Source organism: Tenrec ecaudatus, chromosome 1 (genome assembly GCF_050624435.1).
Source record: "Tenrec ecaudatus isolate mTenEca1 chromosome 1, mTenEca1.hap1, whole genome shotgun sequence".
Taxonomy (NCBI): domain Eukaryota; kingdom Metazoa; phylum Chordata; class Mammalia; order Afrosoricida; family Tenrecidae; genus Tenrec; species Tenrec ecaudatus.
In genome coordinates this window covers 77,623,975-77,645,710 of record NC_134530.1, presented here as the reverse complement: position 1 = coordinate 77,645,710, position 21,736 = coordinate 77,623,975, and the positions used below count along the sequence as shown (strand labels likewise).

At 50.5% G+C, this 21,736-nt stretch overlaps 1 protein-coding gene across 1 annotated transcript in view; it reads left to right on the top strand.

The window, feature by feature from the left end:
- The window catches only part of ORC1 (origin recognition complex subunit 1), a 30,715-nt gene that overhangs the window by 4,679 nt on the left and 4,300 nt on the right, over nucleotides 1–21,736 (top strand). Inside the window, exons 2-13 of the mRNA XM_075556043.1 lie at nucleotides 3,428–3,612; nucleotides 4,206–4,333; nucleotides 6,255–6,437; nucleotides 8,183–8,497; nucleotides 15,486–15,807; nucleotides 16,789–16,893; nucleotides 17,414–17,576; nucleotides 19,445–19,542; nucleotides 19,859–19,960; nucleotides 20,344–20,515; nucleotides 20,776–20,883; nucleotides 21,102–21,251. Coding sequence (XP_075412158.1) covers nucleotides 3,518–3,612; nucleotides 4,206–4,333; nucleotides 6,255–6,437; nucleotides 8,183–8,497; nucleotides 15,486–15,807; nucleotides 16,789–16,893; nucleotides 17,414–17,576; nucleotides 19,445–19,542; nucleotides 19,859–19,960; nucleotides 20,344–20,515; nucleotides 20,776–20,883; nucleotides 21,102–21,251 — 1,941 coding nt within the window. The 5' untranslated portion in view covers nucleotides 3,428–3,517. The remainder of the gene's footprint in view (nucleotides 1–3,427; nucleotides 3,613–4,205; nucleotides 4,334–6,254; nucleotides 6,438–8,182; nucleotides 8,498–15,485; nucleotides 15,808–16,788; nucleotides 16,894–17,413; nucleotides 17,577–19,444; nucleotides 19,543–19,858; nucleotides 19,961–20,343; nucleotides 20,516–20,775; nucleotides 20,884–21,101; nucleotides 21,252–21,736) is intronic.

The window sequence follows — 21,736 nt, the reverse complement described above, 5'->3', positions numbered from 1 at the left end:
TGAGGGAGCGAGGGGATGAAATGAGGAGCTGATGCCAGGGGCTCAAGTAGAAAATGTTTTGGAAAGGATGATGACAACATATGTACAGATGTGGTTGCCTCAGGGTCTTGGGGGGGCTCCCCTCAGGATCTCCTTGCTGTGGCCTCTGCTGCCTCCACCACTTTAGACCAGGATCTGCATGCACTGCACTGGTGAATCATCCTTCTTGATAGTTCCAACGCTCTGTACCTGCTTCAGAGATGGCACTCATACCAGAGGGAAGGCGAAACTGAAACTGGCCAAGCCCCACGTCAAAGCCCACTATGCTGATTTGACGCTTGATTTGATCTGATCATCATGGGTGAGACTAGCACAGACTACAGCTAGAAGAGCCGCCGCACCGAGTGCTTTCACTGACCACGAATGATGGTGGCGCTTCTGTGTGCGAGTTTGGGATTTGAAAAATAAGATAATTTTACCAGTGAAATCAAATGCCAGCATCAAAATAACAAATCTCAAAGTCAGCCCTACAGCTAGCTTATTCAAACATCACAAAAATCTTCCTGGGAAGTGATTTCCTTAATGAGAGGTTAGTGGGTGCTGTCATTCATTTTTAATCCTTTGTGTTTTGATAGCATTTTTTTTCTTGATTTCACTTTGGAAAAGGCAAACTGTCCTAGCTTATTTCTGACGGTTTTGTGTTGCATCAGCCATTAGGAAGAACATAAATTGAAAGTAAGTTAAACGTTTTCTTGAACAGAAAGTAAGATTCATGCACGTTTACTATTTTATACCAAAAGCTTATTGGATATTATGCATTCAAATGCACTGTGTTTACTTCTCCACAGCCTTCTATTTGTTTTTATTCATTAATCAGTTCCATGTTCTGTTCATTTCTAAAATGTAGTCAATTAATATTAGATTGATTTTAATCTGTAGGTTTATTATTTTAACTAAGCTTAAAATAATGGATCGGAAATACTTTTAGATCTAGTAGATTACAGTTTCCAGTTATAAAGATAATCAAATAACTTTTCATTTACATTTGTTTTTTGTATCCTAAAAATGAATACCCGCACCCCCATATATTTCAGTGCAAGCACTTCGTTTCAGCTATTTACAATATTCTTATCCAAGTGCAAAGGAAAATACTTTTCAACTACCAGAGCAGTACAAGTTTAAAACAAAACAAAACCCACCTCACTGCCACTGAGCATTCTGACTCACAGTGACACTGTAGGACAAAGTAGAACTAACTGCCCCTGTGGGCTCTGGGGACTCTAGCTAGGCATCAGTTCCTCTTTGTGGGAAACAGAAAGATTTCTCCCAAGTCCTCTACCCAAATACATTAGATTTAGGACACTGCTTGCAGCTAATTATTGTGGAGTTACTTCCTGGAAGGCAGTCAGCTGCCACTACTATCTAGTCCCACAATGGGTAGGCCTGCTCCCTGCTGCTAAAGACAGTGGGTTACTTCTCCCTAAAGGCTTGCAGTCTTGGATCTGGTTCCTGTAGGTGGAGTTCACACCCTACTGATAATGGTTTCTATGGAGATCCAGAGAACAGGTCAAACAGGCTCAGTGACATCCAAAGTTAGGCTGCCATCCTGAATCGAGGATCCGCCCATCTTGCCACTTGTATACCCCCAATCCCTCCTCTTCCTATTGCGTGTATACCCCTAGATCACTCCCCTCCCATTACTGTATTACCTATAGTACAACCCCTTCCTGTGACATATGTCTTTACCTGTAATTAGGGACTTGCATGTCCCCTGAGACTATAAAAGCCTTGGTTAGCATTAAATATTGCTCCAAGTGGACCACCAAGTGAGGTTGAGGTGAGCATGCCACCATGAAACGTGCCTGACTCCATGATTTCTCTCTCATGCTCTCTAGGACTTTACTATGATGTTCACTTAATAAGCGCTGTACAATTGCACCTCCCGGACCCGTGATGATGTGCTAGGGCAGGATTACCCTGACACCTCGTGGGTTTTCCATATAGCTTAGCTTTTGCGTGCATATGAGACAATTGAAAATACCATGGCTTAGCTCAGGTGTACCTTCCTCTGTAAGGACAACATTCTCATATTTGCCCATTAGCACTTTAAGATCGTCTTGTGCAGCAGATTTACCCGATGCAACGACGGCATTGCTGTATTTCCTGAGCGATGATTACATGGACAACAACTGTGTAGAACGAACTCTGACAGCTTCCGGGTTTTCTCCCCTTACCAGGATGGTGCTTACTAGTCCATTTGTGAGGAGTTTTGTTGTCTTCATATGGAGGTGCAATTCAGATTGAAGGCTGAAGTCTCTGATCTTCTGCAAGTGCTTTAAATCCTCCTCAGTGCGCAAGTTTGTGCTGTCTGCACATCGCAAGTTGTGCGCGAGGCTTTCTCTAACCGTGATGCTGCAGCCTTCACGTAGCCAGCTTCTCGGACCATTTACCCAGCACAGATGGAAAAGTGCACAAGGGCGATGCACACCTTCCGTCTCCACACTGCCCGAGTCTGTGCACTACCTCTGCATGAGCACAGTTACGTGCTGTAGAATTCCTGTGCTTTCCAGTGTTACTCAAACTTTATCAGGCTCCGCAGAATAGCGTGCCTTTGCATAGGCAACAAAGCACAGTCTCTGTCTCCGACCAAGCTCCCTCTGCCATGAGTCATGATAACCCTCATTCCACAGCCTCTTCCAAACCCGGCTTGAATTTCTGACAGTTTACTGTTGATGTGCTGCCGCAATTTAAAATTTTTCTCTTCAAGGACTGTACCTGTGTGTGACCTAATGGGAGTCCTGGTGACACAGTGGGTGTACTTTGTGTCCCTCACCACACGGTCAGTGATTTGAACCCACCGGTGGGCCTGAAGGAGAATGGCGAGGCTTTCTGCTCTGACAAAGATTTAAAAAGCCCAGAGACCCAAAGGGCAGCTCAACTGTCCTGTAGGTCTGCTCGGAGTCAGACTTGGCTGGATGTCGGTAGGCTTAGTCTGAGTTTGGGTGATGTCAATGATACAAATTTCCACATTCTGCCGGGGCCCCTCTTTTGTGGAATGGGCACAAATTAGGACCCTTCCAGTCAGTTGGCTAAATGTTTTGCCCTAGGTGAGTGCTTCCACTGCAAACATTTCAGCTGTATTTCTTCCGTTCCTGGAGCCTTGTTTATTGTTAACACCTTCAGTGCCGCCAAGTTTTCATCCTGGGCTCCCCCTTCTTGGAGTGGTTGATGCCGATGACTTCTTTTTGGTACGGTGACTTTAGTCGTTCAGTATTTCCCCTTGAGAAATTTCAAGTTTTTCTTTGTTCTTTCAGCTTGGGGAATGACAAGAGCGGGTTCAATGGTCTTATTTTTTTACTCCAAGCCTTTGCACCTTTCACTATAGCGTTTTACTCTGCCATCTCGAGCCACTCTTTGAAACCTTTGTTTGTTTTTTCTATGGCTTTAGTTCTTGCGTTGGTGAGCTTCTAGCTGGGCAGAGAGACGGCTGGACTCATCCTCTGAGGTCGCACAACTCAGTGACTGGGGCGCAGGAGCCATGGCACACTGCAACACCAGACTGAAGACCAGACAAACCTACTCATGGGTTGGCAGGCCACTGTATGATCGAAAATTACACAGCCAGGTCTACAGGTGAGTGATGACGTTCTGGAAAGGCAGGGTCTCCGAGCCAAGCGGCCATGATTCTCCCCAGCCTGTTCCAGGGACTACGTCATGAAAACAGGGACACTAGTTACGGATCTCTTGTAAGGGAGGGTTGTTCTGATGGGAGAAGGTGGTGGCATCGAGGAGCAGTGTGAGGAGCGGGAGGTGGTTGTGATGCCTTGATACAATTTGTTGTGCGTGGTAATGTCTTTGAAGTTTAAGGTTCTGTACATGTCTTCAAAGTAATAGGATAGAATTCGCTGCTCGTACTATGTCCTCCTTGGCCTGAGAGCTCGCAGAGCAGTGGCTTCTGGCCATGGTAAGCTTTGTCTGTTCTGTGTTAATAACTGAGCGAAATTGAGGTTCATATTAAAGCCTCTGGATTCTTCTGCCTAAGTGATTCATTCATCGAACTCATTTTCTCTAGTCTTGAAAGAATCTGGGTAAATTGGTTCCCTGATAGGAGAGTGGTCAGCAGAGAGAAGCTGTTTAGGGAATTTTCCAGTTGGGGAGTATTTTCCTCTGCCAAGGTGGGAAGAGCCCTCAGTGATTTTCTTACATGAGTCTTCGTTACTTTCCAGAGAAATGTGCTTGAAAATGGAAGCTTCTTCGACTCAGGTTCATATCCAAGTTGGACAATTTGTGCTAATTGAAGGCAGTGATGATGAAAACCCATACGTTGCTAAATTGGTTCAGTTGTTTGAAGATGGTGAGTTGGGGGCTAGAGAGAATGGATGTTCGTGGTCGCATGCAGGGCACCTCTGAGGGTGAGGTGAGGTCACCTGCACAGTGTTCCTTCCTTCTCCCGTCCAGTGACTCGCTCCACTCCCAGAGTGCCATTGAGTAAAATGGGGCTGGAGGGGTCAGGAATTCTGCTTTGCCATTAAAAAATTTTTGTTTTTATTTTTTAAGGCGCGAGTCAGAAAGACTGGAGGGAGTATTTTGGAAGTAGGGGACAGGATGGGATCAGGACGACAGATTGGGGGGGGGAGGTGTGATACGTATTTTGCATTATGATCGAGATGACGACTCCACTTTGGGCTTGGAGTTGTGGGGCGTTTGATGAATGCGTGCGGCCTCATCATAAGGATGGAGCTCAATCAGGCCAGGAAAAACACCTCAGAATAGTGGGTTAAGCTGCTTAGCCACAGTCGGCAATTCGGAAGCCCCAGATTTATGCTCCCATAAAGATGAACCGCCTCGGACGCCCATGAGGGCCCTTCTGCAGTGTAAGTCGGGGAATCAGGTCTCTGCCACACAAGAGCGCACCGGGAGGGCTAAGCAGAAACTGCTGGGGACTTGAAACGACACGAAACTGCATCTTCCCGGAAAGACCACAGGAGCTAGTGTGGGGGTGCTTGTGAGAGGAGGGGCGGGAGTGGGGAGTTGCCTGGAGGAGTGTTTGAAAAGGGTGGAGAAAGTCCTCTTTGCACTAGCATCCACTAGGGGGAGCACATCAGAACAAGTGTGTGCTGCTCAGGATGGCTCCAGCCTTGGCCTTGGCCGAGGGCAAGCTCTGGAGGGAAGGGGAATGACGCTGGCGGGCAAGGGTGTCTGCCTTCTACTGGGAGCTGCTGCCGCCGAGGGCTATTTGCCCTGTGTCACCATGTCACCGCTGAAGCTGGGAGTGGACATTGGCCAACAGTCACTCCGTCTCTGCTTGCTCAGATATTCACTTCCCTGCGGTTTGGTGGCTCCATTGTGGTCCGTGATGGGGCCTGGCTACGGGCTCGGCTGCTCTGGGAGGAAAGCTCTGGCGATCTCCTTGTGATTGATACAGCTTACGAATCCCTGTGGGGCATGTCCACTCTGTCCTGACATCAACTCGACGGCCCACCGTAACAGTCTACAAATAGATTGCTAGATCTGCTCTGCCCACGTGGCTGGCAGGCTCCAGCTCCCTTAGCCACCAGCTGGATATGTGTCACTGTTACACCATGACTGAGCTCTGGTGGATTAGAGTCCAAAACAACAGTAACAGACAAACCTAAACTCACGGCCCTTGGACCCAAGAGGCAGAGTAGAATGCCCGTTTGTGTGGCTGAGACTTTGAATCTTTACAGCAGCAGGCAGCCTCATCTTTCTCGGGCAGAATGGCTGGCGGGTTCAAACCACAAACCTTATGGGTAGCATCTCAATGCAACCCACTGCCCCATGCCAGGACTTAGAGTGGCCCCTCTCGTGTGCCGTTTGTAATTTCTTTGTTGGCTGAAAGCACCAATAACCAGAGCAAAGTGGGATGGGCACGAATGCCATGTCACTGCTGGTTGGACATGGGCTCTTTGGCATATTATCTAAGTGCCCTGCAGGTGCTGTGGGCTGGGCTAACCGTCTGGTTGGGGCAAAGCACCATGGGAAGAAGTTACAGCTGTCTTCCCCTGTAAAGAGATACAATCTCGGCTACCCTACAGAGAGTTGCTAAAAAGGTGGGATTGACTCGGTGGCAGTGGGTTTGGTTAGTGACCTTGGTGCCTGGGCAAGGGGCACGGCCGCAGCAGCCACCTTGTAAGGTGAAGACAGTACCTGGCCAGTGTTCAGCACAGGATCTGGCACATAGGAAGCGGTCGGCACGGTTCTTTCCGTGGCTATATTTGCAGATATTCTTAACCCTCCTCTTTCCGCCTTCCTAGGTTCTAAGCCGCATTCCAAGAAGCGTGCCCGAGTGCAGTGGTGTGTCCGGTTCTCCGAAGTTCCGGAAGGGAAGCGGCACTTGTTGGGCCGCGAGCCTGCCCCACAGGAGATCTTCTGGTATGATTATCCCGCCTGTGACGGCAACATCAACGTGGAGACCATCATCGGCCCCGTGCGGGTAGGTAGTGTCCTGCTTCCTTCCGAGAAACTTACTTCTGTCTCCTAGCCTGCGTGCCTGCAACATCATTTCTGGCTGTGACTTAACCCACCGGGGATAAAGTATCTTCTGTCACCTTCTCTGCTTGCCTGCTTATGTAATCTCAACGGATATCAATTGAGAGTGTTTGCTGTGTGTTAGGGACCTCCTAGAGGAGGTGACATTTGGGTTGTGGCCTGAGGGTTGAGAAGGAATTAGTATCTTAGTGGGATATGATATTTCGCTGTGCTGTGGCAGGCATGAAGCACTGAGGAGAAACACTTACCTGAGGCGCACCTTGAGTAGCCCGGTTGGGGGCTAGGCGCTGCCCGTAAATGTGGATTATGGGATTTCCCAGAAAGCAGGTGCTGATGAGCTGCTCCCGTGTGGGCTGAATTAGACACTGTTTCGAGGACACAAGTTCCAGGTGACTTGTGAAACTCTTTCAGGCCCCCATGGTGGGAGTCAAGCACCCCGTGGCCTGTGTGGTGTGGTGATCCAGGGGTTGGCTTCGTGATAGAACAGAGAGGCTCTGGCCTGATTTTCCCAGGTTGCCTTGCAGACAGCTCAGCCTGACGTGTGCTGTCCAAGAGCGTTCTCTTTGAGGGGGATCAGTGAAAGGGAGAAAGCCCAGGCGGGGTGCAAGGCACTGTCGAGTGGAAACCACAGGTTTGGAGGATCTGGAAAGGCTTGGGGCAGAGAGTGGTGAGATGGAACGGGACCCTGGCACTCCCTGCATGCCTCGTGCCGGAAGGCCCTTGTGAGGCATGCATTGAAGGCATTGCCATCCAAGTCAGTAATCTGATATGCTATGTTGGCTCCCTGGGTAACTCAAATGCTTGCGGTTAGAGATGCAAACCCACCCAGAGCTCCCTCCAAGGGCAGGGCGAGCGATCGGCTTCCAAGAGGTCACAGCCTTGAGAACTCTGTCCAGTGGGGTCGCCGTGTGTCAGAATCAATCCACACCCTGAGCTTGCTACCGTAAAAGCCATTATAGACTCTTGCCCGAGCGGGAGCATACTTCAGAAGGTGTCTTGTGGGAAAACGTGTCGTGGCTGAACAGAGTAGGGTGCAAAGGCGTCCACTGCTGCATGTGACTATCAGCCGGCAGGTTGGGGGGTGAGGTGGACAGAAATAAGGCAGGCGTGAGACAGTGTACTTGGATGAAGGTGAGGCCAGCAGGAATTAAGAGAGAAAGCAAACAAACAGTTCAAAAATGAAACGAAAAGAATTATGTATCCTAGGTATTTTGTTGGCTTCATTAAAGCCGCTAATGATTAAATGCTCAATAAATATTAAACTATTCTTACAGTTTTCTCTGTCAAGACACTTTGCCACATCTGTGTCTCTTTAGACTGAAAAGTAACATTCCAGGCACAGATAGGGACTTGCATGTTTTGGGGGTGGTTTTTTTGTTTGTGGCGTGAGCGGACACCACATTAGTTTCCCGGGGACGATAGGTGCGCATTTTGTTCCACGCCATCAGGCGCCGACCCTCTGTGGAACGTACACATGGTGTCCTTCCCACTGGCTCCCTGCACTCTCCACCACCATGCTTCCTTCTTAACTGTCTTCAGTTCTGAAACTTGTTTTGGGCAAATGCTGCCTTTTATTCTTGTGGGGTGGATTGTCCTGAGCAGTGAGCCACTTGCATGCTGGTGCTTGTCACTCTGAAGTGGTGTGCTGGGTCCTGATCTCTTCTACCCTCCTTTACTCCCTGCATGCAGGTAGTAGCTTTAGCCTTGGATGACGTGATACCTGCGGATTTGAAGTATAGAAAGACATTCTTTGTGAAACTGTCCTGGAACGAAAAGAAGTTCAGCCCTCTATCTGCAGAAGTATTTGCAGGGTTGGACACGCTCCAGGAAAGCAGCCCCAGGTTCCAGAAGTCTGTGGGCGCCAAGATGAAGAGCGAGCACAGCCACCCCTGGGCCACAGCAGAGCATGCGGACAAGAGGATTGAGTCCAGGCACCAGGCCTCAAAATCTTGCCAGAGTGCCATCCGGTCTCTCACTCCACGAGCACGCAAGAGGCTGGAGCTGAACGGTAAGGGCACCTTGGTCACAGTGGGCAATAGCGGGCTGCGGGACTGTAATAAAGTACTGCTTCGGGTGACAGCCCAGGCCACATACTGTTGGTCATAGGCTGGCATTTTCATCCTATTGACTGAATGGCTGGCCTGGTGGCCCTAATGGATTGATCTCTATCGTTGTCTGACATCCACTAAAAACTAAAGGGAATACATAAACCTCTTTTGCACTGATAAAATTTCAAGTACTGGATGTGATAGGCCTTGGGATGCCGAGGCTTCTCTGTACAGGACGTGTCAGGGGACATGAAAATCACATCACGGTGCTGTCTACAACTGAGTAAGAAGGTCCTGACAGGCCAGTGCATTCTGCTCAAACTCGAAGGTGATTGAGATGCAGGCAGAAGACAGGCATTTTAGATGCACGAATAAGCCAAGCACCCCATCATTTTCTGTCTTCCGGGTGTTGTTTCTCTGCCTTAGCCACCTGGGCGGGAAACGGTGCAGAGGGAAAGAGAGGGCAAACCACAGCTCTGGCTCCTGGCACTGAAAGCCTCGCTCGTAAACCAGTTGCTTGTTGGCAGGATGAGTGTGTGTTTTGCATTTTGAGTTATTTGTAGGCAGTTGCTAATCTTTTGACAAGAATGAAAACTGTGTGCCTGTATACCCTAGGACATGTCCCTTCTGTAATTTTACTGAATCCATGTGAGTGCTCACTTATTGCCTCTGGTATTGGCGTGGCATAATTTAAAGTGAACAGTCAAATCCACACAGGTTTAGACGTCAGCTGTCGCAAGGGTGCTCTAATTTGGGAATATTCAAGGTTCTCTGGAGCAAAGAGGAGCGTCTCACTTATAGCCAAGGCCCACGTTCGAGGGACTCCGGAGAAGCTGGGATGGCTTCTGCATGTCTGGCTTAAGGGGGTTTTCATGTGAGGAGATAAAATAACAATTTTGGAGCAATTAGATGCTAAACTACTAGAGAGTAAGTCTCCTTATCTCTTGTTAGCTGCTACTTCGGCAGAACTTTGAAGCATGGTTAGGATTTAGGACAGGTGTAGCCTGAATGATGACTATTTCAGCAGGAGTGGGTGTGGTGTGTATGGAAGACGGGGCTAAGGCAAGGATGTTTGCCAAGCTTTCAGAAATAAGGTCAGAGAGTTAGGATGAGCTTCATCTTTTAGTTAATTCCTTGTCCAGAAAACCTCACGGGGTCCTCCTTGGGAAGTAGGTGAAAACATTGCAGACTGTGATAATGAGAGGTTGCGGGGTTTGACCTTAGGAGACCCTGAGCGCGACGCGTGGAAGCCTGGCCTGTGGACCATTTTCTTTGTCAGCTCACCTGGACTGCGCTCATCTCTTACATTTCTTAGCTCCAAACCATAGCTCTTAATGTTCTCCCTGCCTGGAGCGATTTCCCCTCCCCCTTGCTTCCCACTTCCAATAGGAATCCTACCTATTTTGTGGCCCATACAGGTTTCTGTATCTCCCTTCTTCTCTGCCAAGCCGTCCTGGAGAAACTTCAAACACACAGGAAAACTGCAAGAATCCCGAACACTTGTGCTTTTCACCTAGACTCAGCGTTGTGATGTTTTGCCCCATTTGCGTGTTCTCATCCTCCCTCCTTTGATCTAAGTGCATGCACATCGTTTGTAAATCTGTGTGCCCCCGGATGGGTAGCCACAAGGTCCGGCCACTGCTCTGGAGAAGGGTGAAGATGGGTGTCCTCCAGAGAGCTGCACTGAGTCACAGCGAATGGACTCGGGGGCAGTGGGTATGGCTTGACGTGTGTGTGTACATAGGAGTGGGTGTGTGTATATATGTCACACCCGCTTTAGCACGTATCTCCTTAAGGACACAGGCATTCTCCTCTATAACCACAAGGATCACATAAGAAACATTGCTGCCGTTGACTCGGGGTTGATAAACTACAGTTGGTGAGAACCTAGCATACCTGGTTTTGTACAGTCCTCAAATTAAGACTTTTAAAAAAGATTTTTTAAATGTCATGCAAAATAGGCCGGAAAGCCTACAGTATCTACCATCTGGACCTTTTATAGGAGAGCTTGCCGCCCTCTGCTCTATTAAACACTTGTCATTCCAAGTTACACGTGTGAGACAGTGACAGAGTTAGGGAACTGACGTGGGAACACAGCTGTTCGCAGAGGGCCGGCCTCCCCACCTGTCGGGAACTTAGGTTCTCTCCCGGCCTCCCTTGCCTGTGGTCGGCGCTGCAGGTGTCCCCAGATGCCCGTGCATGCATGCGCTCTTTACCCTCCCCTCACCGGTCGGTTCTTTTTTACCTTGCTCTTTAAATGGTACCTGAAGGTCCGCCCAGGGTAGTTCTCAGAGATCATTTTCTTTCTTTCTTTTAATCATTTTATTAAGGGCCTCATACAACTCTTCTCACAATCCATACATTCATCAGTTGTGTAAAGCACATTGTACATTCATTGCCCTCATCAGTCTCAAAACATTTGCTCTCCACTTAAGCCCCTGCATCAGCTCCTCATATTTTCCCCTCCCTCTCTGCTTACCCCTCCCTCATAAACACTTGATGATTTATAAATTATTATTTTGTCATATCTTGCCCTGTCCAACATCTTCTTTCACCCACTTTTCTGTTGTCCGTCCCCCAGGTGGAGGTTATATGTACCTTGTAATCAGTTCCCCCTTTCCACCCACCCTCCTGCCACCCTCCCAGTATTGCCACTCTCACCACTGGTCCTGAAGGGGTCATCCGCCCTGGATTCCCTGTGTTTCCAGTTCCTATCTGTACCACTGTACATGCTCTGGTCTAGCCAGATTTGTAAAGTAGAATTGGGATAGTGATAGTGGGGAGGGAGGGGAAGCATTTAAGAACTAGAGGAAAGATGTATGTTTCAGCATTGCTACACTGCACCCTGATTGGCTCGTCTCCTCCCGGAGACCCTCTATAAGGGGACATCCAGTGGTCTACAGATGGGCTTTGGATCTCCACTCCTCACTCCCCCTCATTCGCCATGATATGACTTTTTGTTCTGATGATGCCTGATACCTGATCCCTTCGACACCTCGTGATCGCACAGGCTGGTGTGCTTCTTCCATGTGGGCTTTGTTGCTTCTGAGCTAGATGGCCGCTTGTTTACCTTTAAGACCCCAGGCACTAAATCTTTTGATAGCCTGGCACCATCAGCTTTCTTCGCCTCAGAGATCGTTTTCGTCCTATTATTCATGGAGCTTCAAAGAGTTCATGGAAGAAAATTCCATTCTCTTTCCATTCCATTTTTCCCTGGAATCTTTGTGTGCGTACCAAACTCTTTGGGTGTCAGATATTTTCAGGAACTCTAGTGGCACCGCGGGTCGGTGTTTGGCTGTTAACCAAAAGATGGGTGGTTCAAACCCACTGGCCACTGCATGGAGAAAGAGGTGGGACCTGTCATAAAGATTCACCCCTTGGAACCCTTGGGGCAGGTCCATTCTGTCTGATGGAGTGGCCATGGGTCAGAATCTACTCGGTAAAGAAGTTTGGTTGGTTTTTATTCTTGATAGTGTCCAAAAATAAAGAAATGAAATGTACGTGCAGATAAACAATGAAATGGTCCCCTGTAAGTCCAACACTTAGAAGTGATTTCAGTATATTTTATTATTGATTCTGCAGGACCGTGATGGTAAGTCAAGGAATTTAGGTTTGACCCAGTTACAAACTTAGAATAGGGAGGATATGGTGATGATATTTTGGCTTAGTTGTTTTGACAGAAAGGTATGATGCTCAATAGAGGTATGAGAGTCTCGGACTTTGAGACACATTCATATATATATATATTTTAAAAGTAATTTTATTGGGACTCATGCAACTCTTATCACACTCCATACGTACATCAATTGAGTAAAGCACCCTTATACATTCGTTGCCCTCATCATTCTCAAAGTTCGCCTTCCGCTTGGGTTCCTGGAATCAGCTCGTTTTCCTTTTTTCCCCCCATCCCCCTCCCTCCTAATAAATCATTTTATTGGGCCTCTTACAGCCCTATAGCAGTCCATGCATCAGTGGTGCCGAGTACATTTGTACATGTGGCCATCATCATTTTCAAAATATTTTCTTTTTGTTTGAGCCCTTGGTATCTGCTCCTCTTTTTGCCCTCCCTCCCCCACCCTCCCATGGACCCCTGATAAATCACAAATTATTATTAGTTTTATATCTTCCCCTGCCTGCGAGAGACTTTCATATTTGTCTGGACATGAGTCGCTGCAATAAATAGCAGTGCGGGGCTATACCTGGCCTCTGGCTTTCTTCCTGCTGTGAGATGGGTCAGGCAGGCCTTCATGGACCCTCCTCCTGTACCTGTTCTGCCACCAACTGTCCTCCCACGCCACCAGACACCCATGCCGGGGACAGTCATTCGCTGCAGTGGCCACACAGCTCACAGACGCACAGTGAAGGGGGCTTCTTAGGGAAGGCATAGGTTTGCCTATTATGGCAAACGTAAGGATGCGGTCACTACAGGCAGTCAGTCTTAGCCAGCCGCCAAGTCTTTCTCTGGTTCTTAGCCTCTCAACCACTCTCCAACCAAGCCGCTCCCTGGGTTTTTGTCCCCCAGCCACCTGGTTCCCTTGGCCTTCGCCTCCATCCACCTTGAAGGCAGCCTGCCACCCTGCCACACAGTCCCATAGGCTCAGGCCAGGTGCGGAGAGAGTGCCCCATCGCCTCAGCTGTTCTCCGCTGAGTCCCCGAGCCACGTTCGTAACGCATCTGGTCTCGCTGGCCTTCAGTCAAGGAGCTTGAACGTGCTCTTCCTCCAAGGCCCTCGGGCTTCTCTTCTCCCCTGCTGCTTCAAAGATGGGTCATCCTTAGGATTAGGGACAGTAACAGAAACTGACCAATTCCTACAGGTACAGAGATGGAGCGAAAGAGCCGTATGAAGGCATTTCACTCCCGTCACCTTCAGTTCTACCAATTGAAAGATTTTTAGCTTCATATTCAAAGACCTCTAAGATCTGGCTCTCAATAACATTAAAATATATATACATATCAGGTTCATTGAGGCGTAAAAATATAGAACAAAATTTCCTCTTTCAGTTTATAGTTTATAAGTTTACTAACAAAAATAATATAACCACTGCTACAACAAGAGTATAGAAGAGTTTAATCATCCTTTTATAGTTAAGCCTTCCCTTCAGCTCCTTCACACTCATCTGTTTTTCGTGTTTGGCCTTGTCCAGAATGCCATATAAATGAACGCATACACTGACGGAGCCCTGGGGCAGTGTGGTGTTAGCACTGGGCTGCTAAGCTTCGGGTCAGAGGTTTAGCTGCACCAGCGCTCTGTGGGACAACTATGAGGCCGATGCCGTACAGACCCACAGCCTCTGTAACCCTGTGCAGGGTGAGAAGCCACTTGATGCACACTTTACAGTCTGCCTCCTTTGCCTCAGCCTAGTGCGCCTGCGACTCGTCTGCGGGGCTGCATTTATCCCCTCTTGTGCCCTTTTTGAAGGAGTCCAGATTCTGAGCGGGGCTGCTGGTGGCCAGGTCAGCAGTAAGAAACCACCAGGCACTCCATGGGAGAAAGACCAGGCTTTCTGTTCCAGTAAAGAGCTGTAGTTCTAACCTGCCCGTATGGTAGCAAAGCGTCCGGATCGCTGTGGTGGCCGTGACTTTGCTTTGGGTCTTGGTCCGTTTCACTGCCGAGCAATATCCCATTGGGTAGGTGCCCGTAGTTACTGATTCTCTACATGATGAGAGGTGGGTGGTTTCTGCTCTTTTTGACTGACTGTAGCCGCCATTGACATTGACGTGCGGGAACTCCATCGCTCTTTAGCTGTGCCTGAGCTTGCGGACTCAGGCTTCCCGCCCCGATGCCTTAGCCCACATCGCTACCGCCTGCTCCTCCTTCCCCATCATATCTGTTGGAATTTTATCTTCCTTTCTCCAAAGCCATGTTGATTGCATTAAGGTGTGGTAGGAGACTTACTATACTTCATCTAGATCAGTGGTTCTCGACCTTCCTAATGCCGCCACCCTTTAATACAGTTCCTCATGTTGTGGTGACCTCACCCCCAACCATAAAATTATTTTCATTGCTATTCATAACTCTAATTTTGCTACTGTTATGAATCAGGCGACCCCTGTGAAAGGGTTGTTCAACACACACACCCTCACTAGAGGGGTCTCGGCCCACAGGTTGAGAAGCTCTGCTCTAGATCATCTTCGTGTTTGGATTTGAAGGAACCAGGATTGAGTCGAGTCAACCTTTGTGTCCTCCAACCATCTGACATGTTCTTTGCCATTTGATGTCCTTGGAGAATGCCTGGGCCCTGGGCCCCAGTCGTGTGGGCGTTGTACGGAAGGGAGTGGGCACATGGTTTTGTAGAAGATGTGGGCTTTTGTGGGACAGGTGAATGACAAGATAATGAGATGGCCTTTTTGACATCCCCTGAGAGTGGTAGCCAGATTCAGAACAAGGTCAGCCTCTGCGATACTCAGTTGGAGTACTAGTTTCACTTTAGGGTCCTGCAACTGGAATGGAGTCGTGTGATCCACGGCCTCTGCTGAGACCAAGACTTAGCCCACTGCTGGCGAGGTAGTTCCCACTCACATTACTACCAGGGGTTAATGCTTGGAAACAGATAGCTAGGCCTTTTTTCCACAGCACTGCTAGGTGGGTTTGATCCGCCTCCTTTCAGGTAGTAGCCAAGGACAAACCCTGTGCACCACCCAGGGACCGCCCCCAGGTGGAAAACCACTGTCTCAGATCGTTCTGTGGGAACCCGGTTGCTGCATGTTTATCTACAAAAGATGGCTTAACAGTTGACTTGTGGTTTTAACTAGGAAAATCTCTCATGAAATGTACGAGACTGAAAGTAATTGAGTCCACTTGCAGGGGGAAGGAAGCATGGGATAATTCACAGGTGGAGACATCCTGTCTTTGTGCAACCCGGGAGGGTGGGCTTTTTCTGATAAGATAGGAGTGTGTGCGGTGCTACGTGGACAAGTCATAGTGTCTGGGGGTTTCTCTGGGTATAGGCGTCTCTCTGACAGCGCACAGGAGGACTCCCCAGCAGAATGCACAGGCCTCTGCAGAGAAAACCAAGTGGAAAGCAGCCACCTCTGAGATCACCTCACCTTGTAAGCAGCCTCAGCTTGAAGGGTCTCAGGCCTGGCCTGTATATAAGGTCACCCCTTATCGCAAGGACAACCAGAAGTCATCGCCTGGAGGTCACATGACACTGAGACCCCGAAGCCAAGCTCTGAAAGCCACCGAGATTGGTGAAGAGATGAAACTGTATCCTATCAGAGGGCAGCAGAAGTCCTTGGTGATTCTGACGCCGGAAAAACTCCAAAAGAGGTAACCGGGAACGTGCCCTAACTCCCAGTGAGCACACAGATCCCGCACAGGATGTGAACGTGTGTGCCACAATCAAATCCCTTAGGGCACTGGGTGGTAGATGAGTTGAGTCATGGATTCGTTGGGGACCTTTCCAAATTACACATTTCTGCGCCTCTCCCCAGCCTAGTTGTCAGGGTGGGGCCCACAGTCTAGCGGATTCAGGCAGACCTGGTTGTCCTGCAGAACAGATGTCCTGACCAATTGCTCCATGCTGGGGGTCGCTTCAACTGTCGCATCCGCTCTCATCTACATGTGGCATAAGAAGATAAGGCTTGTAGATTAAATTTAGCAGTTTGACATGATGAGATATTTGTAGGTAAGCTGTACATGTAAAATGTACAGATTCAGAGACTATACTCAGTGACTGCCATTGAGTCGACCCTGATTCACGACGACCTTGTAGGGTAGAGCAGAGCTGCCCATGTGGGTTTCTGATACTGTCACTCGCTTGACACTAGTTGAAAGCCTCCTCTTTTTCCCACTCAATGACTAGTGGGTTTGAACTTCTGGTTTTGCAGTTATCAGCTCAATGCATAACCCACTACACTACCAGGTCTCCTACCCACCTATGATCTGTTGCTCAATGAACTATATTCTTCGTACACGTAGGTGCATTTCTACTAAGTGGGAGTCTGGGATGGTAGCGCAGTGAGGGTGTGACGGAGACAAAACGGGAGCAGGGGCTGCCTGGCATGAATGTGTTCCCCGTCTCCTCAAGTCGGGGTGGAGGCGTATTCTCAGGAACAGAATAAGCTTTAGGCCATTTTCCCATGTCTGGGTTAGATCTAAGCTTCAAGTATGGGTGTTTTTTAGTCACATATGGTTAGTTCCTTTCAGTGTAGCCAGGAACCCGTTGGGCCGGCTGGCTCTCTTCTGTTGCCTGCTCCTCACCTTTTTGCCCTGACCTGCTTTGAGTCACCTTGCTGCGCTGTCTTACAGGGAGGCCGAGGAACCAGGAGCCCCAGGTGCAGCTGCGCGCAGCCCTGGTCGTGTCTGCAGAAAGAGCTCCGCCTTGACTCTGAGTCGGATTAGGCAACAGCTTCGGTAAGCCTGCTGCCTGACGGACGGGCAGACAGACATGGTAGCTGCACCTGTGGTGTCTATGCGCTCGAGGTGTTTGTTACTGGTTAATCATTCAGAATTGGCCTGTGTCTCCTGTGGCTGGAAGTCCCTGCCATTCCCAGCACTGTTGTACTTGGGGAGGGGATAGCGATCACTGCGAGGAGCAGTGTGGGGGTGTCTAAATAGCAGGATTCCTGCTTCCGGTAGACATTGGTTCAGACCTGGCGTTCTCCCTCACTATCTGTATAACTTCAGCAAGGTTTGTAACCTTCCCAAACCTCAGCACTGCCATCTGAAACGAGAACAACAGCACAAAACTTACAAAAGTCTTGTGACGTTCAGCGTGACTTAGCAGTAAGTCCTGGCAAGTGGAGCAAACTCCTCGTTGCGCCTGAGGTCTGGGGAGACGAGGCACCCCCTCTTCCACGCTGACCTGTCATTGAAGTGTCTCTTACTTACACTCTGAACACTGCATGTAAGAAACTAATATCCCAATGTCCAGGCTTTTAGGTGATGGTAGGAACGATGAAGACGATGAAGCGAGTCTGCAGACCTCCGACACGTCAGACTCCAGCAGTGAGGAGGAGGAAGCACCCTCCACGCCGCGCCGACGATTGCCCGCGAGGTCATCCTTTCAGACTCCCTCCAAGACCCCAAAGAAAACCGTAAGGGCTCCTTTAGCGGCTGCTGCATCCTGCTCTTCTTTTCAAAGCTGTGATTGCCAACCACTGTGGCTCTGTAGTGTGGCTTCTGTGACGCTGGAGGCTGTGCCACCAGCGTTTCTAATAGCAGCAGGGCCACCATGACGGGCAGGGTTCAGCAGAGCGTCAGACTCAGACAGACTAGGAAGGAGGAATGGGAAATCCACTTGGGAATCTCTGTAGGACACTGTCGGACACGGGTGCAAGAAGAGCCCCGGTTGGAAGATACTCACCATATGACTGGGGGAGAAGGGCTTCTTCAGAGCAGAGGGTCAGGGAAAAGGACGGCCCTCAGCAAGACGGATTGACACGGGGGCTGCCGAGACGGGCTCCAACCTCACAGTGGGGAGAATGGCTCAGGATAGGCCAGCGAGCTGTTCTGTTGTCTACAGGCTCGCTGTAGTTAGAACTGACTTGGAGGCACCTAGCAACAACCACATAGCCGAAGTCGCACAGTCCCAGGCACCTGTACACACCCTGTAGTCTGAACACCACTGTTCTCAGAGGACAGAATGTAAGTGAACCCTGGCCGGCAGTAGATTTTGAGTCTAAGTTCCTGATAAGGTTCGTACATGACTGAGCCGCTGGAGGAAGATAAAGCACTGTGCCCCCACCTTAGCCTTTCTAACCAAGCCTCGCAAAGCACTCTGCTTACGGTTGCTCGGCTGTGGGCTGGCGGTGTTGTCTCCTGGGGCACAGCAGCCACCCGCGATCTACTTGGGCCCTGGTGATGAGTTGGGTGGAGGCGAGGCACATCTGTTCTGCTTCCTGCGGAACTTGAGCAGAACCCTACAGAATATGAAGGAAAAGGCTTCTCGTGTTCAAAGACCTTGGGAAGATGTGTGGATTGAAGAAAGTGACATGCGTTGCTTCTCCAGGCCCTCAGTGAATCCATGTCCTTTGTGACCTTACCAGAGAACACTAGTGGTTGAGTGTAGGAGTGTTGGATGTTTTCCTGGGAGCGTCTTGTCTCTTGGAACGTCACGTGACAAGTGCCTCGCTGTGATTTCCTTATCGTTGGAGATGTGTGTTGGGGGCGGAAGATGAGTGTGCTCAACGGGAATGGTTCTGGTTAGGTACCTTCAAGTTGGTTACACTGCTCATTCTACCTCCCCCTCACGATCTCTGCTCCGCTTGAGCCCCTTGTGCGGTCACTGCCGGTCCATCAGTGAACGTGACCTGCCCACCGTTGAGTTAGCAGTTTGTAGAAATTGCTTGCCTCACAGAAGAAAGGGGAGCAGGGCTGTGCGACTCGGCAGTGACCCCAGGGTTTGGGATGGGAATTCTGTGGGGCATCCTCACCCACTCTCTAGTGCAGTGGTTCTCAACCTGTGGGCCATGGCCCTTTCACATGGGTCTCTCAATACATAACAGTAGCACAATGACAGTGACGAAGTAGCAACGAAAATCATTTGTGGTTGGGGGTCACCACCACATGAGGAACTGTATGAAAGGGTCGCGGCATGAGGAAGGTTGAGAACCATTGCTTTAGTGGAACACAGGAGGCCTGAGTGGAAACAAGTTTGGCTTCCCCCGAGCCTCCTCTTCTGCCTGTGTCTGAACACAGACAGGGATTCCTTGGTCATTCCTCGTGTGTTTCAGAATGGTATTTAAAGGGTCTCCAGCCCATACTTTTATGCACACTGGCCTTGTGTTGACATGGTTCCCAAATCCCGGTGCTGTGGGGCGTCAGGGCAGAGCTGAAGAACGGGGCGGGGGATTTCCCCGCCTGCTTCCTCGGCGGAGCGACACGCATCCGATTTGCCTGCTGCTCTGCACAGCGTTTGGGCTTTGGCACTCTTCTTTCTGAAAGTCTTCTCTCTTTGATGCAGCCTACGTGTCGAACGCCACGCCAGGCCACGCCCCAGATCCGCAGCCGAAGCCTGGCTGCCCAGGAGCCGGCCAACGTGTTGGAGGAGGCCCGGCTGAGGTGAGAAAAGTGGCCTCTGTCAGTTCCCTCAGAGCAGGGGGGCTGCAGGCCTGGTCTACCCAGGAAAGGGCAGGTAGGGGACCCTGTGAAAGGAGAGGCCACCTGGCCCGTGGTGGGGACCCTACTTCTCAGCTTTGTGGGACCTGTTCTGAACCCCACCTGCCAGGAGTCAGCCAGGTGGGTCGGTCTCCTAGGATGAGGCCCCCCCCCCCCCCCCCCCCGTGCCCCGGAGCTGGGGGAGTGGGTGAGGGTGATGTTGGTTGGAGCCACTGGGGCCGCAAATGGAGGCCTCTTTTTGCCCCTTTGCTGTAACTAGGCTGCACGTTTCTGCCGTGCCTCAGTCCCTCCCCTGTCGGGAACAGGAATTCCAAGACATCTACCACTTTGTGGAAAGCAAGCTCCTGGACCACACTGGAGGGTGAGTTGTGCCAGGAAGGTTTGTGGGGCAGGGTGCTGAGAGGACAGCGTCCCCGTGCGTTAGGGCTCGGGCAGGTGGAGGCCCTGCAGCAGCAGGAGGACAGGCAAGATGGCTGCTGACGCCTGGAGCAGGTGCAGCCGCAGCTGAAAGTGGGTCTCTAGAAACAGGAGCTATGCTTCCCACCCAGCATGGGGCCGACCTTGGGTGGGCGGTTCGTGACAGCGTGTCTTGTAAAATCGACGGCTGCGGGTCAGCAGGCCCTCACCCTCACTTCCGGGGGTGGGTCTCAGTCCTTCCCTTGGTGCACGTTCCCAGTCTGCCAGCCACTAGCATATGCGGAGCCCACCCTGCCCCAGCCCACGGCCTGTCCTTCCTTGGCCTAGGTGCATGTATATCTCCGGGGTCCCGGGGACCGGGAAGACGGCCACCGTGCATGAGGTGATACGCTGCCTGCAGCTGGCAGCTGAAGCAAAGGAGGTCCCACCCTTCCAGTATGTGGAGGTCAACGGCATGAAGCTGACGGAGCCCCACCAAATCTACGTGCAAATCTTGCAGGTCACCAAAGCTCTGGGGGCGCGGGCACTGTCCGGGGTGGTTGTGCATTTCAAGCATCCGTTTCCCTCACTTTTGTAACATTACCACGTGGCGCCTTCTCTTGCTCTTCCAAGTTGGGGCTGCGACCAGAATGGTGGGCAGAGTGTGGGCGGCTGCAGTCCCCAGACCAAGCCGCTCCCTCCGCCTCGGGTTGAGCTTTAAGCCCAGGAAAGTAGAACTGTTACAGCCTGCCAGACTGGAGGTGTTTTTACCCAATGCAGCACCTGACGGGCAAAAAGGCATCAGCCACCCATGCGGCGGAGCTGCTGGCAAAGCGATTCTGCACCCCAGGCTCCTCTCCAGAGACCACCGTGCTGCTGGTGGATGAGGTGAGGCGGGCTCTTGGGACCCGAGGGGAACTGGTGCTGCCAGAGCAAGTCCTGGGCAGGAGGGAAGTCTCTTGAATCTGAACCCATCCTTTAGTGGTCAGAGAGATATGTTCCCCCCTCCCCCCTCAGACCACCTCCGCTGCTCACGCCACCCAAACCATGGTTGCCCTCCGGGGTCTCTGAGACTCGCCTTACATCTCCCACCATTCCCCTGGCAGCTCGACCTCCTGTGGACTCAGAAACAAGACGTGCTGTACAATCTGTTTGACTGGCCCACTCACAAGGAGGCCCAGCTGGTGGTCCTGACCATCGCCAACACGATGGACCTGCCGGAGCGAATCATGATGAAACGGGTGGCGAGCCGACTGGTAGGTGCCAGGCCAGCTCTCACGCTGTTCCTACAGCCCCGTACGCTGGACCAGCGTGGCACAAGGGAACAACACACGGGGTTTCCAAACACTGTCGTTCCCAGACTGGAAATCAGGGAGTCACCTGTATGTAACTTTCCGCAGACCTCACACCTACCTTCTTGGTTTCTGCCTGCCTGTCTGCTCTTCAGTTGCACGGAGCTATAGAGGTTTAGTTTCTTTTTAAAAAATTATTTAAGCCCTTTTAATAGACCAGGATGTTTTAGAGACGTGGTGTGTTACAACAAACAAGGCAAGCATTCCTGGTCTGCCCTCGGACCAGGAAGTACAGCATCGTAAGCAAGACTGCAGCTGAGAGCCAGTGACAAGCACGTTGTGGAAGACGCTAAGGTCTGCCCCACCCACTCGGCGTTGAACATCTCGTCTTGTGAGACTTCTAACAATTCTGCTACCATGGAAGGTTCTTAAGTTGAATGAAAAACCAA